The 18,948-nt window shown below is 34.4% G+C and overlaps 1 protein-coding gene across 2 annotated transcripts in view; it reads right to left on the bottom strand.

Moving 5' to 3' along the window:
- The window catches only part of GRID2 (glutamate ionotropic receptor delta type subunit 2), a 1,541,190-nt gene that overhangs the window by 732,401 nt on the left and 789,841 nt on the right, over positions 1 to 18,948 (bottom strand). For both annotated transcript variants that reach the window (XM_028849003.2, XM_015138804.3), the window contains exon 3: positions 9,988 to 10,272. In XM_028849003.2, coding sequence (XP_028704836.1) covers positions 9,988 to 10,272 — 285 coding nt within the window. The remainder of the gene's footprint in view (positions 1 to 9,987; positions 10,273 to 18,948) is intronic.

The raw sequence follows: 18,948 nt of genomic DNA, 5'->3' as shown, positions 1-18,948 counted from the left end.
ATGACAGGTTGATGGGTGCAGCAAACCACCATGGCACATGTATACCTATGTAACAAACCTGCACGTTCTGCACATGTATCCCAGAACTTGAAGTATAATAAAAAAAAATTTTTTTTCATGGTCTTGCTAGTGGTTTATCAAAATCTTTCCTAAAAATTAATAATTTTAGACTTTGTTAACTTTCTCTGTTTTTCTGTTTTCTGTTTTATTTATCTCTACTTATTTTTTTCTTACACTTTGTGTTTAATATAGTCTCATTTTGCTATATTCTGGAGGTGAAGTTTAGTTTCTTGCTATTTAAGCTTTTCTTTTCTCAAATACCAACATCAATTTGATTAATTAATTTGTTTATTTATTTGTAGTTACTAATGCTTAGGGCTCAGTGAATTGATGTCTTTAATTCAATTTTGGCTAATTATCAGTCATTTTCTCTTCACATTTGTCTTTGTTTTCCCATCTTCACTCTTTTCTACATAGATACTAATTAGGTTTAATCTTAGTGTAAGTAGGAGTCCTGTTTTTCATGCATGTAAATGTAACTGTGATGAAGACTGATGTTTAGAATTCCTTCCCACAATCATCTATGCACACACTCTCCAGATACTAATTCAATATAGAACCTTCAGATTGTGGCGTTTCATTAAAATTATATTACCTATTTATGGTATTGATTTTCTTCAGCTGTTAATTTCTCATTATCAGTGAAGAGTTATTCTGGTTACATTAGTAAGACTGCATTAAAACTATGCAGAGAGAATATTGGACTGAGCGCCATAGTTAACAAAACAAAACAAAACAAAACAAAATCAAAATAAAAAGTGACTTTTTTTTAGTCTCTTGGCTTTAATCTCCACATGTATATAAAATGTATTTCAAAATTTTCCAGGTGTCCTTAAAATATTTATTTATTTTTTTCATGGAAAGTTAAAAAGCAGGTAAAAGTAGTATTTAAAACATATTGCACTCCTTGAGAAGGCAGGATGAAAATCAGCTTGCTTTTCAAGTCATGAAGTATAAATTCAACTAGCATTTATTCCAACCAATTTTTAAATAACCTTAATAGAAAGCAAATTAACACCCTTTATTTCCTGAAGCAAGTGCCACTCAAGGTTTTAACACAAACACAATCACTCTTCAACACTTGGAAATATTTGAAGGTTTTTTTTTTTTTTAATATAATACTCATACAGAGATATTCCTTCAACTATCAAAGTTAGAAAAATAAAAAGTGAAAGAATCAATCTGAGCTGAAATAAACAGTGTTACCCATGAAGATATAGAGCTTGGGGTAGACCAAAACCAGATTTGCTTGGTTGAACTTGATAGTAGCTACTTGAAACTGAAAGTGCCTTGCTTATTGCTGTACAGTAGGTCTCTGGATCCACATCCCTTTCTTTTCCTTTCCCCTTTTACCTGGCATCAGCTGCCTTAACAAGAAGGATTCTTGCCATAAGAGAGACTAAACACCCTAGGCACGTATCAATCTTCTGAGAAAACTTGGGGAAGGGAGGGACTCGGACTTCTATGGCTTTGTTGCATATAGCACCTATCCAGCCCTGGGGGAAGAGGGGAAAATGCTCAGATTCAACTATTTGGTGGGGGTCTCAGTGCGGGAGGGAAAGATACGTGACATGTAGGTGGCTCCCTTTATAATAACTTAATATACTGTTGTTGCTTCCTACATTGAGTATATAATTGGAATTCTTGTGTTATATGTTTCTACTTTCCTACTTCATAAATATTCAAGGAGATTTTCCTTATTGGGAATAATGTCGCATACAGACATGCTTCTTTTCTTCCCAAAAAGAGATGCCTAGCACTGTGTTGGACTCTGGGAATGTCTGACTCTGACTAATGACTAAGCCAGTTGGGAGCTCTGCTGAAGAGAGGGATCTCCTCCTAGAGACTCACTTTGGGATTTTGGACTTGGAGCTCCCCAAATATGGCTACCCGGTACATCCATTTTCAAAAGCAGCTATTAGCTTTCTAATGGACTCTTACTGAAACTGAAAGCCTGATCTATGAATGACCTGACATTCCTATCTGGAAGAGGGTCACTTCGAATTCAACAACTAGTAATATGTGCAGGGTCCAACAAGCATGCAAATCAAAATCAAATTCTTCCTTTAGGATACTTAACCTCCTAAAGCTAAGTGCTGGCTGGACAGGGTCTTGAGATGCAGAAGTTCCATAAACAAATGGTGATGGCTTTGCTGAAGTGAAATCTGAAAGCGTTCACTGTAGTTTGCTTAGGTCATTCAAGTTCAGCACCTGCTATGCAGTACTGAAAATGGACATGCTTACTCTGCTAAGTGGGCAGAACCTAAGCCTGTTCTCATAGCCCTGTACAATACTCACCTCCATGGCACTTTCTCTCTCTCTCTCTCTCTCTCTCTCTCTCTATATATATATATATATATATATATATATATATACACACACACACACACACACACGTATACACATATGTGTGTGTGTATATATATATGTGTATATATACACATTATGAGTGCTGATCTGTTGCCAACAGCTTAGTGGTTTGGTATGCCACTTAGAGAACTACAGAGTAGTAACACTATAGACACCACACTTTGGAGCTGTGAATTGTGGAATTTATATCAAGGCTGCATCAGGGTTACTCATGGAGAAACCCACAGTAAAAGTCAATTAACTGATCAGATCAATTGGACTCGAGCTGATTACTGGAACAGACACAGATTGCCACCATTGCTGCCTGACTTGATCTACCATTTACCGGGTCTACCATCACAGACAGGACACAAAGCAAGTAATTTCTGTTCCCAGGGCCTGCACTGTATGTAATACTTGTGATTCCTGCTAAAAGTTGACTCCTTGTCTCCTAGTAGGGAAAGTCAAAGACGGTTGTCCACTCCCACTGCAAGCACATTGACTATTTTGGCCTCTGATCACTTCCTAGGACTGCCTGAAAATGTTGGAGATACTTTTTTAGGTCATGTTATTATTGTTTCAGTCTGATCCACTGATGTAGGCTCTTCTTTAGAAGCTCTTGAAATTAATCTGTATCATGTTTTCAGCTTACTGGACCATTTGCAGCTTGATAAATGTATGCAAAAGATGCTCAACAATGGCCTGGTAATCAAGGAACTTACTGTCCACCATCAACAGACTTCCAGTGGTGTTTAGTATTGAAACAATCTCCTCAAATGCTGACTTCAAAAGATGTCCAGTTTTATCTTCTTCACCTTTTCCTGGTTCATACACCTTAGTGAGGCAGCTTGTTCACTTTATGAATATGTTCCAAGAAAGAAATAATATCATCTTGGGTGATTTCTGTGCAATGATCAACATGAACGCCGTGTGGGATTACCTATACCTACTTCTAATTTCAAAATTTTATTATAACGTTTTCTGGGCAAAACACTTCTTTCTTTTTCCCCAGAGCAGCCTGTGTGGCAGCCTTGCCTAAATGGAGCTTATGGGATTTGGACTCAATTATGTTTCAGTCTCCTGGAGTTTCTTGTTTTATTGATATGATTCTGGATCATAAGGATAATGAGCACTTTGTGAGGACGCAGCTTGTTCATGCAGGCCAAAGTGAGGGACACAATCAGTCTCTGGAAGTTTTATAAAAATGTCCTTGTAGTTCTTGCACCATTTTTTATGAAAAGTCTATGTGCAAACAGGAAATAATTGAGAAAAAAGATGACATCACAGTTATTAGGATGAAATAAATCAATTTTCTGGAGGTAGAGGGAGAGCACCAAATAAGAAGGGAACATTCACAGACCCCAACAATTATGGGGAAAGGACGGATATTAATGATATTTGTCTTTCAAAATGACTTCTGGAGTATTCTCCACGAAACAAAACTCCCTGGTACAGAACATCCAAACTAGGATAAGTGTCTTAGACTTCACTGACTGTTGGACTTGCCTTTTCTTACCAGATGGCTCTATTCATGACTTGATCACCATTCCTTTATTCTTATGAGTAAGTCTACTGGAAATAGCAGACGATGCACCTGCCACCCCTATGCAGAATGCTTGTAAATACCTCTAAATACCTTCTCTACCACCATTCTTACTCATTACATTGGATGGTAAGAAAGCTACTAAACTGGTGGCATAAAACAAGGATTGGTAAATAATCCTTAAAGGGCTAGATAATAATATGTCAGGGTTATTTAGGTTATATTGCTTTTGTTACAAGTGCAGGACTCTGCTACTGTAGCTTAAAAGCAGCCGAACAACAGGCAAATATATGACCATGGCTGAGTTCCAATGGAATTTTATTTACGAAAAGAGATTTCAAGCCCAACAGTAGTTTGCTGACCCCTGGAGTAGACAATGAGGATGGACCTAACTAACTACTCTCACAAAGTCTCTCCTAAACAAGAACTGGCCTGAATTATTCTACTAATTGAGAACACTGGGCATTACCAGAGGACAAGGAGGTCACATAGGAGGTAATATTTGTTTGTGTTCCACCTGGGGGGTTCCTGAAATTGGGCATAACCCTTCCCTCCACCAACTCAGGCAAACCAGCCCCACTTCCAGTACTATAATTTTTGTATGAAGATTACCACCCTTCTGAAGACACATGATTGAACATTAGGGTAGGCATGAGAAATTTTCAATTGTTTAAGTAAAGATCAGCAGAAGATCATATAGTACACTAATGAGATCTCTCCAAACTGAGGCTACCCTTATTTATTTACGGGAGCTACGTGGAGCAATATCTGTGAATCCTGTGGGCAGTTTATCCTACTATGAAATTCATCCATTATAAAGTTTTCCCTGAATTTCACTGAAGCAATCAATGGCACCACTTCAGTTCTGGAATTCATTCAGGTCAGCTTCAACTCACTGGCCAGAGTATTTGCAGATGATAGGTTTTGCCTATGGGCAAAGGTGGAGTCTTTGTAACCACAAATAAATCCTTTTATATCTAAATTAATGCTTCTGGCCAAGTGGAAAGGTTTATGCGGAAATTTAAGGAGAAAGCTACCTGGCTTTTTAAAGTAAACTTCAGTGGTTCATAGGATTTGTTCAACTGGCTGGGTCCAGGACCCTGGTGGGCATGGTTGAGATCAATCCTAATCATTCAAGTCCTGTTTATCATATCTTTAAATAAATACAGATGAGAAAAGCTGAATGGATATGATCCCAATCCCTACCTTTCAGATTAACTAGAAGAGTGGCAATCTCATGGGGGAAATTTGCTATTAGCCCACAATGTTGTAGCAAGAACATGAATATTACATTATTGGGAGACAATTCTCCATAGGTCTCCTGTGTTACTACACATTTTGAAAGCAGGAGTTCTTATTAGGGAACAGGACACATAGGTTCCCTAAGCTCAGGGTTTCTTAGCTGCCATACAAGCCCATTACACATACGGTATTCATTTGAAGTGCTCCACATTGCATTGTGGAACTTGAGGGCAAGAGAAACAGACATTACTATGAGGGTCATGCTGCTTGCTGTACCATGAGTAATAAAGTCTCTCTATGCAATCTGAAAGCCTAGTATTTCCCACCAGCATCCATGAAACGGATGCAGCTAACTTGTTAGCTTGTAAATAGGGTAAAATTCCCAACTTTTCACAATTTCTGACAGCATTACATCACAAAAGTTAGCTGTAAGATATCCCAGGACTATAGTTTTTCAGCCGGGAATGTTGCACTTTCAAATTTGGCATTCTATTTGCAAAGAAAAAAGAATAGTTATTGAGCCAGGCTGGTAAACGAAGCTTGTGAGCCATCAGAGTTTACCTTAAACAGCCAGGTGGCTTTCTCGAATTTCTGCATAAACCTTTACTGTGCCAGAAGCATTAATCCGACAACGAAAGGATTTATTTGAGGTTGCAACATTTCTACTTTTGCCCACAAGGAGAAGGCAGCTATTTCTGCTACAGAGAGGTCAGCCTATTTTGTCCCAATGACTTTCTCATTTCCATGCTTTCAGTAATAAGTAAACCTTCCTAATTGACATACAGTATTTTCCCTTGGTGTTAGTATGTTGGAATTCAGAGGGCTTGAAATCTCTCTACTGAAAATGATTCTATGTAATTTATACATTTATTTTTTATTTCATAATCTGTTGGAAATTATTCCAACAGATATAGGTTATTTTTATATCTATAATGTTAAAATACTGTCATGGTTGAAAGCAAGGACAGGAAGAGATCTTTCATATTTGAATGGGGGTTTCTCCACTTACTGGAAGTTACCTGACCTCCAACTACCTCAGCTTTTTCATTTGGAAAAAAAAAATAATAATAATAATAATTACTACAGAGGGCTATTATGAGGATTAAATGAGATAATACATGTAAAGCACTTAGAAGAGAGGCTGGATATAGTAACTATTCTCTATTAGATTAGCCCTTATTATATTCTTGGGTGATAGTTTATTGCAACTCCTTTATACTGATAAATGATTAAGGTTATAGGCTCTGTCAGACTTTAAGTCTCAGATCTGATACTTCCTAGTTATATTTTTTGTGAACAAGTTACCTATCAGTTGTTCCCGTCTCCCTATTTGTAAAATTGTGACAGTAGTGTCCTTACTTCATAGGGCTACTGAGAAGATCGAATGATATGATATCTTGTTCTAGTGTTTGACAAATTAAAGTGCTCAGAGATATTATTTTTAATATGTTAATTGCTGCAATATTTGATCACACTTTCTATTGGTGGGGGGGCTGTTTCTCACATATTTTTGCCTCTTAAAATACTATTAGCTTCCATAATCAAGATTGAAGTCATTCCATAAAGTCTTTAATCACTGGTGCCAAAATTAAACACTTCTTTACACACCAGTAGCCCTGAGTTTACATCATTCATAACACTTAACCCACTATTTTCTCTATTAAGACACACCTTTTGTTAATTGTAAGCTTGTTAAAGACTAAGACTACGTTTTAAATACTTTTTATCTCATAGGTTGCATTGCACTGAGCAAGTGAGCAATGGATATTTCCCGAAGGACATATTTTTAAAAGCTGAACACTTCCCAACCTATTTTCAAGCCTTTTAAAAATGTGTCCTGAATCAATTCATTCAAATAAAGTTTCCACATTTTTTTCATCTTTTCATCCATTGACTTAGAATCAAAGATATCAATTTTCTTTGTTAAGAAATTTAAAGTAGACATTTATATTTTGCCCTTAATTATAATTAACTGTTTTTGAGAAGGAGGTTTATCTAAGTAACTTGATATAGAAGTCTAAATCTTTTTAAAAAGTATGTACTTTTTCTAAATAAAATACATTTTCAATAACATTTGGCCCCATGAAGCTGCCTAATTCCGTCCATAGATGATAGTTAATCTATTTATTAATGAAAGCAATTCTTGATAACCAACATAAAAGTCACATACAATTCCGATGTTTGAAATTAAAATTATGACACTGATGAATGGATATGTAAATACAAGCAGCCCTCTCCAAAGTACAAGGTATTTGGATAGCTTGATGTTTATTTTGGACTCTATTCCAATGCTTTACTTGCAAGATTAATTGTAAGTATTAAAGGGAATTTTTCTTTCATTAAACAAGGGTATTACTGAAATAATGATAGAATCAGAAATGTTTTTCATAAATTATTAAGCTAAATAAGTGAAAAAGCAAGTTTATCCTAAGAATAAAAGAAAATTCCTAAAGCAAACCTCAGATCTAACAGATGACCTAGTCATATATTACATGATTATTCCATCTTATTTACTCAAATAAAAACTTAGGAGAAAAGAGTAAGAAATTTCAAATATGTATAAAGAATTCTGTGATATGTATTTATTTAGTATATATTTTCAAAATATAGTTATCTCACCCATAATAAAAACGTCTTCTTTTATACAAATTACCTGACTATAATATATGTAGGACTTGGAAACAAGCTAACAAGGAATTTTCTTTCTTCATGGTCATTTATAATGAATGAGTAATATCCTTGTTTGAATGTTGATAAAATGTCTTAATCAAAAGTCCCTTTTCAGTTCTAAATCCCAGCACTTTGGGAGGCCGAGGTGGGTGGATCACGATGTCAGGAGATCAAGACCATCCTGGCTAACACAGTGAAACCCTGTCTCTACTAAAAATACGAAAAAAAAAAAAAAAAAAAGCTGGGCGTGGTGGCATGTGCCTGTAGTCCCAGCTACTCAGGAGGCTGAGGCAGAAGAATCTCTTGAACCCGGGAGGCGGAGGCTGCAGTGAGCTGAAATCGCGCCACTGCACTCCAGCCTGGGTGGCAGAGGGAAACTCCCATCAAAAAAAAAAATTAAAAAGTCACTTTCATAGTACTAACTGAAAATTGTTTTCCCCCCTTAAGTAAAGAGTCCCTGTTTTTAAATTTATTATTTCAGTATATGTTTGATCAGAGACTATAAGAATACCATTTAAGTTACAAAGGTCACAAATAATCTGACTGTAAGAAAATCAACAAAGTCTTATTCAGCATGTCGATTCCAAAGAGTTTACTATGTTCTCTAAATAATCCTATTAGTGAATTTCAGGCTTGTGTTGAGTTCAATCCTTACTTTAACTGATGAGCCAATTATTTTTAATATCATTTTTGTTTATTTTATTCATTTAGGTCTCTTAGACTTTGTTCTGTGACCCCTTGATAATGTGAATTAAGCAACAAAAATAAGGATTTCCGTCTTGGAGACAAAGGAGTTGTTTCCAGAGAGTGCCACAGACTTTGGCTGAAGCCTACCCACCAAGTTTAATGGGACTCTGGCTGCCAAAACCCCATGCGACCCTTGAATATTCAGGGCTCAATGTAACTGCCACTTGCTCTCCCTCCCTGGGAGCCCACAGGAGCTCTTTCTTATTTGTTGCTTCCTAGATTTCTGCCAACTTGTTTGTTCTCAATTCTATTGATGGCACTTTCTGGCCGACTCTTGTATAACTGTTCTCCAATATTGTTCACATTGCTGGGTAGCTTAGGACAAGAAGGCATTTTAAAGATGTTTATTTACTTATTTGCAAAGAAAAATAAGTTACACTACAGAGAGTGAAATCCTCTCTGACTTTCTTTTCAGAAAATTGTAAAAACTGAACCCATCTCGATTGAACATAAAAATTTTCCAAGACTCCTTCTCAAGATGTAACCTCTAAGAAAACACATGTTTCAAAATATGCATTCTTAATCAAGATCTGTTCATTTCCCCTCATTTGGTCATACTCATCTCTATTTTATTTCTGCCACAAGTAAGAGGGAATCTATAGGTTAAGATATCTGGGATCAGACAGTTAGAAAAAAGGTAGATAAATTCAGAAAAAATAAATGTAAACAAAAATGTTATTTGTTTAGTTTTTAATGAAGCACCGGTAAGTATACTGAGACAAAGCATTTTATTCTCAAATGATGGTAAATTCAGGGACAATACTTTGTGTTTTACCTTGGAAGATTAAAGAAATTGTTTTTATACTACTTAGTATTTTTGTGAGATTTCCTACTGCAGACAACATATAATATGGATTGTATGGTGACATAATTTTAGTGACTCCAAGGAGTTAAGTACTGAGTAGGTATTAAAGTCTACACAAGGGTGTAAGCAAGATCTGTCAGATTTCATTTAACCAATTAATAGAAAGGGGTAAATTTTCAGTGTTCTAGGGTTATCCAATATGATCTTCTGCATTATAGGGAGGTATAAATATTTTTTCGCAAGAGAAGAAAGATTGTGTTGTTTTTATGACTAAATTACCATTATTTGAAAAATCAAGATGTGTTGGAGTCAGATTTTCTCTAGAAACATTTGTAAACTAAGCATTAAGTAGGTATAGGTATTTACAATTAAAGTTGACTTTATACCAAACTGTTGGACTTAAATACCTCAACACAAGTTTCAGTTGCTGCTAGGTTTATAAGAAGAATATGACAAGACAAGAAAACCACAAATAACAATGAGTAAGATCCTTGAAACTTTTAAGATTTAATGAAATTGCTTCTCATGCAAATATCAGCTTACAAAACCCACACAAATTATAAACACTTACCATATTCACTGTCATAGAATATAATGAATTTCTGCCAGGCATACTCTGTGACCACTCTTAGGATAACGTCATTCAGGTAGACAGGTGGGCGAACTGAGAGAGTGTAGTCATCATTCCTGTTGCTCCGGGTGAGTCCACAGCCACTCCTTGGGGTCCCAGCTGTTGAGCGCTGAATGAAGAGGTGGGGGATATGCATGGCGTCTGCCAAAGACTGGAGGGATCCTGCTGACGTGCAGCCAATGGAGCTGACCAGGGCCAAGATGCCTTGATTCATAAGTTCACAGGCTGCAAGAAAGCACAGTAATATTCAAAATGTTAATGGGTTTCACATATTTTCCCTTTTTAAGAAGCAGTGGATGGATAAAGCTTACAGATTTTTTTATATAGCTACGCAAATGTTTTAGAAAGGAACATTCTATGTGAGGAGATCCTCAAATTACAAAGCGCTATTGGTATTCCAAGATTTCTGCTCTTATTAGTTATGTGACCTTGTGCAAATCATTTGGCTTCTCTTGGCTCAGTTTCATCATCTGTAACGAGGGTAAAACAGCATGAATATTGCAGGATTATTGCAAGGATTAGAGAAAACACAGTGTCTGTTATTTGCCTCTCACATGATAGATATTCAATTTGTGGTAGATAAACTTTTATAATTATGAATTTATAATTCAGAGAAAAGATAATTCCCCACTGAATGCATAATACAAGGTTTCAAAAAGTAGATAATATGTAAACTATTGAATAAACAGAAAGATGAAGTTTTGGAGGAAAGCATTTCTGGCCACAGAAAACAGAATGATTCTGGTATCTAAAAACTTGATGACATTTCCCCTTTCCATAAATTGGAGAAACAAAAATGTTTTTGTTATTTTCCTTGACAGTAAGAAAGCTTATTGTCAAATCAAATCAATTCAAATACTACATGGTAGCCATTGTCTCATTCTGGTTCCCAGATCAACAATTTATAATTCCTACTATATGATAACGATCTATTATTTCACTTTATTCTATGTGCATACCTCAAAAATGTACTTAAAACTAGATCAAATATAAATTAGAAGTAATTGTAAAGAAATTGCATACACAGAAAAAAGAGTTAAGAGGTAATATTTCATAATGACAATCTATGAAGATAAAAAATAAAAATAAATTCAAAAATAAGTGCAGAAGAAGTCAATGAAAAAAAGTTTTCATTTTTTTTTTTTTTTTTTTTTTTTTGAGACAGAGTCTTGCTCTGTTGCCCAGGCTGGGGTGCAGTGGCCGGATCTCAGCTCACTGCAAGCTCCGCCTCCCGGGTTTAGACCATTCTCCTGCCTCAGCCTCCCGAGTATAACATTCTTAAGATTCAAAATTTATTATAGATTGTTTTACATAGTTCTTTAAAAACTCTAGGAAAACTTAATAGTAAGTTCTTGTATATAATGAACTGGCCAGTTAATGAAGGCTGATTTAAAGTGCAAGCTTAAAAGTGCAGTACTAATGATAAGCATATCATCACTAAATAAATTTATTATTATTAATGCTAAGCCAACCAATACATGCAAAATAAATGAACAATTATTAGAGACATATCTGTCAAGCATTGCGTCATTAAAGAGATTATATTGGTTTCCAATAAATGTGAAAGCATCAAGGATTGATTTTTTTTTTTCTTTTTTTTTCTGAGATGGAGTCTCCCTCTGTTGCCCAGGCTGGAGTGCAGTGGCGCGATCTTGGCTCACTGCAACCACCGCCTCCTGGGTTCAAGTGATTCTCCTGCCTCAGCCTCCTGAATAGCTGGGATTACAGGCCTGTGCCACCACGCCCTGCTGATTTTCTTGTGTGTTTTTAGTAGAGACAGGGTTTCACCATGTGGGTCAGGCTGGTCTCGAACTCCTGACCTTGTGATCTGCCTGCCTCGGCCTCCCAAAGTGCTGAGATTACAGGTGTGAGCCAACACATCTGGCCCAGATGGATGCTTCTTAGACCATAACATTATGAGGTCTAATTTTAGCAAAATGTACATGTTCTAGCCTTGTTCACGAATTCAATTTTCATAGAAAATAATGTAAGTTTATGCTTAGAATTTCAATGATTAATGCAAAAAAGTAGTCAAATTTTTATTTCAATACTTTGGTATATATGACCATTAATGATTCATATAAGCAAATAGAAAATCACTTTTTAGAAGAGATTTTGGTTTGTAGCATTTAAAATCAAATTAAGAGAAGTGCCTTAAGGGGTACACAGTTGGAGACAATCTTTACACTCATTACAGGTAATTAAGTAAATATTTTTACATACTTCTACCACAAAACTTATACAGTTATAAACATTGAAATTTGGGGAAAAATTTACTTTCAGTATTATATTCTGTCACATATAACATGGCAGGAAAATTGTCTGTTTTAATCTTCAGATTTAGAAGGATATACACCAAAATCAAAAGTCATATATGAATCTTGCTTAGTAGATAAATTTGCTTTAGCATAAAATCTTGTTTCTTCCAATCTACTGTTACTTCCTATTAATCCCCATTAGTAAAAACACAAACTAAGAAGATACTAAAACCGGTTGTTTTGTATAAACAAGTTTGTTTTTGGATTACTATTTGGTATTACCTATCGTGCTATTCATATTAGCAAGAATAACTGAAAATTTCCTATAAAATCAAAATCGGAATAATCAAAAATTGCAGCCAGAAAACATATAATGTCAGGCCTAAAAGATAATGTAGTGATCATGCAGTCCAAGGATGGGAAATTGGCTTTACTTGTTGTGCTTTTGATGACTTGTTGGTAAACTGGTATCCTGGAACACTATTTTGAGAGTTTGAGACTCAATAAGAAAAATTACCAAAATCATTTTGTCAGGTTTCTCATAGAAAGAGACTGGGAGAGGGGTGGTCTGCAAGTTATAAATGCGCATCCCTCTGATAGGGCCCAACCCTTTATTGTCAAGAAATCACATACGCCCCCACTGAAAAAACAAAACAGATGACCTAGCTCTCTAACCCATCATCCTTTTCACCACAACAAGCAAACAATGGAGAGTCTGGTATTTGTATCCTCAAAATTTTGCATAGCAAAGTAAAGATAAAGCTCTAAATAGGGGAAAGCTCAATTTGAGATTGTTTTGTTGTGAAGTTTGTCAAAAGGAGGTAGTCCCACTGAAGAGGAAAGGAAGAGCTCACACAGCTAAAATGAATTGGGACTGGATGACTAAAAACAAAACCGCAGTTGTGCACATATAAGAACAGGCCTCCACAGCAACCTGCCATTTCCCCTTCAAGGCTCTATTTGATGCCCGTTTTGCCCCATTTTATCAAAACAAAATGTTGGTTGAAGCATGGAAGATAGAAATTGATTTGCTCTGGATCTATATGGCCCTAGATGAAGGTTAGTATAAAAAATAGACGATAACTCATGGCAGCTGAAGGGAGATTTCAGGGAATAAAAGGCTGCAATAAGAACACAAGCCAAGCTTAATAAAGCAGACTACCTTTTGCAAGAATTTCATGTCTTGACAATTCAAATACTTCATTATTATGAGTTGTAGTTTCATAGAATGCATAGCCAGTTCATTTGATATAGTATGAGAACTAAATTTGGAAGATCAGAACGTGTGTGTGTTTATCCACTATTTTAAATTAAAATAATCTAAACCTAGGACATTCCAATGTCATATTTATTATTATTTCGAGCCTTGTGATTTATTTATACTATATATTCACGTATACACAAACATCTATACATACAGACCATATTGAAAAGTTTGCTGGTTTTGTGACTCCAGTTGTTTGAGATTCTATCACTATCAAAGATGTTTGGAGCCTGCACTAACTGCCAAGAGCACAACTATTATTTTTATTATTTTTAATAGCAATTGCAACACTTTTACCATTTGTGGTCACTCTGCAGTTATGGAATTTAATTCTGCTCTATAAATGAATATATTTATGCTAAGATATATTCATGTACACTATCGTTTTCATTTCTTAAGCTAAATATTTTTGAATCTTTGTTTTTTTACTAAGTAAAATAAAATTTAAAATAAAATGCATAAAGAGTTAAAAAATGTATTACCGCTTACTGAATACTCAATGAGAACTCAGTGAAATATTTTTTGGTAGCATCATCCTTTTTGAACACATATGTTCTTTGTGATTTATTTTCTGACTTATTTATATTTACCAGTTTGTCCTCACATAACTTCCTCTGGTGATTTTAAGTCACATCAGGATTTTAGCTCATCACATTCATACACTGCTGTGGTTTGAATTGTCCCCCAAAGTTGAGGTATTGAAAACTCAACCCCCAATGTGGTGGTGTTGGGAGGTGAAACTTAATGGGATATGTTTGGGTCATGGAGGCACTACCTCTTTGAATGGATTAATGCTATTATGGTGGGAGTGGGCTCCTTATCAAAAGACAGTTTAGCCTCCCCTTGCCTTTCTCTTGCCCTCTCTTTGCCCTTCCTCCATAGGATGAGCAAGAAGGCCTTCTCCAGATGCCAGTGTATTGATCTGGACTTCCCAGCCTCTTGAACTGTGAGAAAATAGTTTCTGTTCATTATAAATTACCCAGTCTCAGGTATTCTGTTATAGCAGCACAGAAGTGATTAAGACATATTTATTCATCAATATAAATATCAACTTTCAGTCATATCCCAGGAACTTCTCTGGAGATCAGAGAATGTATATGACAGGTTCTATCCTCAAAGAGCTCCCAGTCTGTCCACCATAGTCTTTCCAAAATCTGCCCTGCATCACAATCAGAAGTGGAGATTAAAAATACATATAGATATGATTAAGTCTACTCCTAGACTTTCTAGTGTATTCAGTCCAGGGTGGTAGTCATGTATTTGCATTATGAAATGTTACCTGAATAGTTGTGATGTGTAACCCTTTCTGAGAAACATTAGCCTGGCGGATTGTAACTGCAATGCTCTTTGAAGTAATTGTTGCTGAATATCTAATATTTGTTGCTTTTTTACTATTTTTTCAATAATTTTCAGTTGTCCTCAACAATGACCATAACTGGGCAGTGGAACTTCACTACTTGTGTATTCTTTCCATGATGACTAAATGTAATCTAATTTCTTTTTTTCCTGTTTATTTTATTAATGAATCACAAATATAGTATTTATGATTGCTTTTTTAATCTTCCACCAAAAAGCTTCAGACATTTGCTTTTATACTTCTAGGAATACAGTAACACAAAACAATTTCATCTTACCCAGACATTTAGAATTCTTTGCAAATATGAATTTTAGCAACCATCTGAGATGTGACATTTAAAAGATGGTCCATATTCGGGACATCATCAATGTAGTTTGCCAGAAATAAAATCATCTGGAACAAATTCTTCCAAATAAAGCTTGTCTTTATATATAAATAGTGTTACAAGGTCCAAGTTAATCATAATTATCCACTTAGGAAATGAAAATACAGAAACAAATTGTAATTAAAAATTGTTAAGATTTTATTCCTTCTTACAAAATAAAAGTGCTAAAATGGTTGATTACCAGCCACCAAGTGAACTCAGTTGAGTAATTTTCAGTCAATGACTTTTTCACTCATTAAAAGCCAACATGAACCTTTAATTATAATTAGTGATCCAAACCTGAGAAGAATTAAATATTTACCCTGACACATATTATAAGTCACCTTATTTTTCTATTTATATCTCATAACAACCCTGTGTGGAAAAGCTATTATTATTCCAACTTTCAAGTAAGAAAATTCTGACTCAGTGACATTAAATGCATTGTCCATCATACTGCTAGTGAATCCCTAACACTAGTAAATGTCAGAGTTGGGGTTCAAACCTGGCTTAGATTAGAATGACTGGGCCATGAAGAACTACAAAATAAATCATTGTTTTTAAACATAAAGGCCCATATGAAAAATTTGGAGGGTTTTTAACTCTCTCTTATTATAAAATTCAGAAAAATTCAGCCTCCTAGATATAAAAAAGAAAAAAGAAAAGAAAAGAAAGAAGAAGAATCCTTAATAATATTCTCTTTTAAAAAAAATTTAGTTTGGGATTAAAATATTGATTATAGTTTCAGCTCCAAATAATTTCAGCTCCATATGTATATAAAGGGAAGTTTCAACAAGGCCGCAAAATGGGACTGAGAAGAACCTAGAAAGTATTGAGTACACTTTTAATTATACCTAAAGTGATTCTACCATCACTGATGTAATAAAAATGATAATGATGAAATATTACTTTATTTTTATTTTGTTTGGAGTTTACAGAATGGTTTCACATACATTTTATCATGTGATCAGCATGGCTAGAGTGAATATTTTCCTATTCCCCTTTATTCAAAACTAAATTGAGGCTTATTTTTACATTGTTATTAAGTAGTAGAGACAAGGCTGGAACACATATTTTTTGATATTTACTATGTATATTTATATATAATTTATATATTTTCATGTTTTATAAAATTATATATAAAATTTAAAATACAAGACAAAAATTAGTAAATGTACTAAATATAATTATATAATTACAAAAATTAGTAAATATACTAAATATGATTATTTAGTATATAGAGTATATAAATATGCTTATATTTAGTATATTTACTAAATATAAATATTTTACTAATATAATTATATTTAGTATATTTACTAAATATAAATATTTTACTAATATAATTATATTTAGTATATTTACTAAATATCAATATTTTACTAATATAATTATATTTAGTATATATACTAAATATCAATATTTTATTAATATAATTATATTTAGTATATTTATAGTTTTTCAATGATATATTTCATGGTTTCTGATTTAAGGAAATTCAGATCAATCTTGTAGCTTTCTATCTTTTTATGTTAGTAACAATTCTTCAAAGAACACACATATATGTACATATATATATATATCTTTATATCATATAAGGAAAATGTATTTTTGTATCAGGCAAGTACCAGGTACTTAGGGTGCAAGATGGCCCAAAATAGGCAAGAGTATAATGGGTAAGACAGAAGATATTCATATGAATGTATAATGATGTACTGCGTAGGTCCCAGGCCAAAAGAGAACATTATTCTATGATAGCCCAAAAACATTTTTCCACTAGAGATTGGGGAAGCCTTTGCTACAGAAGGGAACATAGAGCTGCAATTTGAAGGATAAGTAGGAATTAATTAAGTGGATGGAGCTTACCTTGATGAAAAAGAGTAAAGAAAATGTTTCCAAAAGAGGAAATAGAATGTGCAAAGATCCTGTGACACAGAGATAATGAAATACCAGAAAGGCAGAAAGAGGAGCTAAGTGGCTGGAGTTCAGAGAGCATGGTAGAGAGTGGTGCGAGGTGAGACTGGCAGGAGAGGCAAGAAATATGATCTATGATGGAGCTTGTCTTTTTGTTATTAATATGAAGGAGACCTTTACATGCCTTAGTGCCACCATTTATCCACATTTATATAACTGCCTTTAGTCTTGTATTTTATATTTATGAGTTATGTAGCTTTTCATAAATTTTAAAACTATATACAATGAAATTGTCAGTCTTTTGGGATTGTTTTGCTTCACACTGAGTTTAGAAAGGCCTTTTTCCAACAGCCTGCAGATTTATAAAATTACCGCCTTATCTAAAACAACACTTTATCTGTCCTATACTTAATAACTGATTGGCAGCTGATAGAAGATATAGCAATTGAACTTTAGGAAACTCGGGGAGTGCAGAATGTCATATTTGGTAATTATAGGTAAAATTTAATCTTCACCTATATGGCCATAATCATAACAAGCAAAGAGTGAGGATTAAACATAATTGTGGCAAGAATGATAATCCAGATCATATTATATGTCTGTCTTTAAAATATTTTAATCATTTTATAGAAATTCTATTTATTAAAATTATTGTTCCTTATAATATAAAACATCTTGGATTTAAAACTGATTATTTCTGGATGAATGACAGAATATTTAATATATTCCAGAAAATTATATCCCATAAAAATAAGAATAAAATCTTGAGAAAGATGTGGGGAAGTGTGTTTATGTTTGTGAAAGAGAAAGATAGAGAATGACAAAATAATATTTTACATTGCTTTCTCAGTTACTGCTATCTATCTAGAGTATCACAATCCAATCTCAGAAGTCATCTTCAATTATTTCTTCACTTTTGTTTCCCATGTTCCTCCACCTCAACTTGGGTTATCACATGTTAATTTTACTCCTAATGTTTCTCAAAACTATTCTTTTTTGAAATACCTATTTCCAGTTCCTTAAATCAAATGATATCACCACACAATTACCAAAACTGTCTTTAAGCTGGCTTGATTTTACAGCACTTTCTCTAATCATCTATACTGTAAGCAATCATACCTATTTTTGAATCTCATTATGTCATTCCCATGTTTTAAAGGTCATCAACAAAAGACTGAGGGACGGCTACATACTAGAAGAGACTAAACAGGAATGACACTTTAATGAAATATTGGATCTTAGGCAAAAATCCTGAAACAGATAAAAAAGTCATTAATAAAGAAGTTGGGCCAATGTGGGTGGATCACCTGAGGTCAGGAGTTCAAGACCAGCCTGACCAACATGGTGAAACCCTGTCTCTACTAAAAATGCAAAAATTAGCCTGGCGTGGTGGCTCATGCCTGTAATCCCAGCTACTTGGGAGGCTGAGGCAGGAGAATTGCTTGAACACTGGAGGCGGAGGTTGCAGTGAACCGAGATTGCACCACTGCACTCCAGCCTGAGTGACAGAGAAAGACTCTGTCTTTAAAAAAAAAAAAAAAAAAAAAAAAAAAAAGAGGTTGGTGAATTTTGCTGTTCTTGATAATTTCACTTCCATTATATAAGATGTTAACGTTAGGAAAAGTGTGAAGAATATAAGGGAATTATTTTTACCACTGTCACATTTTTCTGAAAATTTAAAACCAATTTAAAATAAAAATTTGAAAACATAAAACTTCCAATGTCATCATACAACTTCTGCAAG

The sequence above is a fragment of the Macaca mulatta genome, chromosome 5, assembly GCF_049350105.2.
Source record: "Macaca mulatta isolate MMU2019108-1 chromosome 5, T2T-MMU8v2.0, whole genome shotgun sequence".
Classification (NCBI taxonomy): domain Eukaryota; kingdom Metazoa; phylum Chordata; class Mammalia; order Primates; family Cercopithecidae; genus Macaca; species Macaca mulatta.
This window is presented reverse-complemented; position numbering and strand designations above follow the sequence as displayed.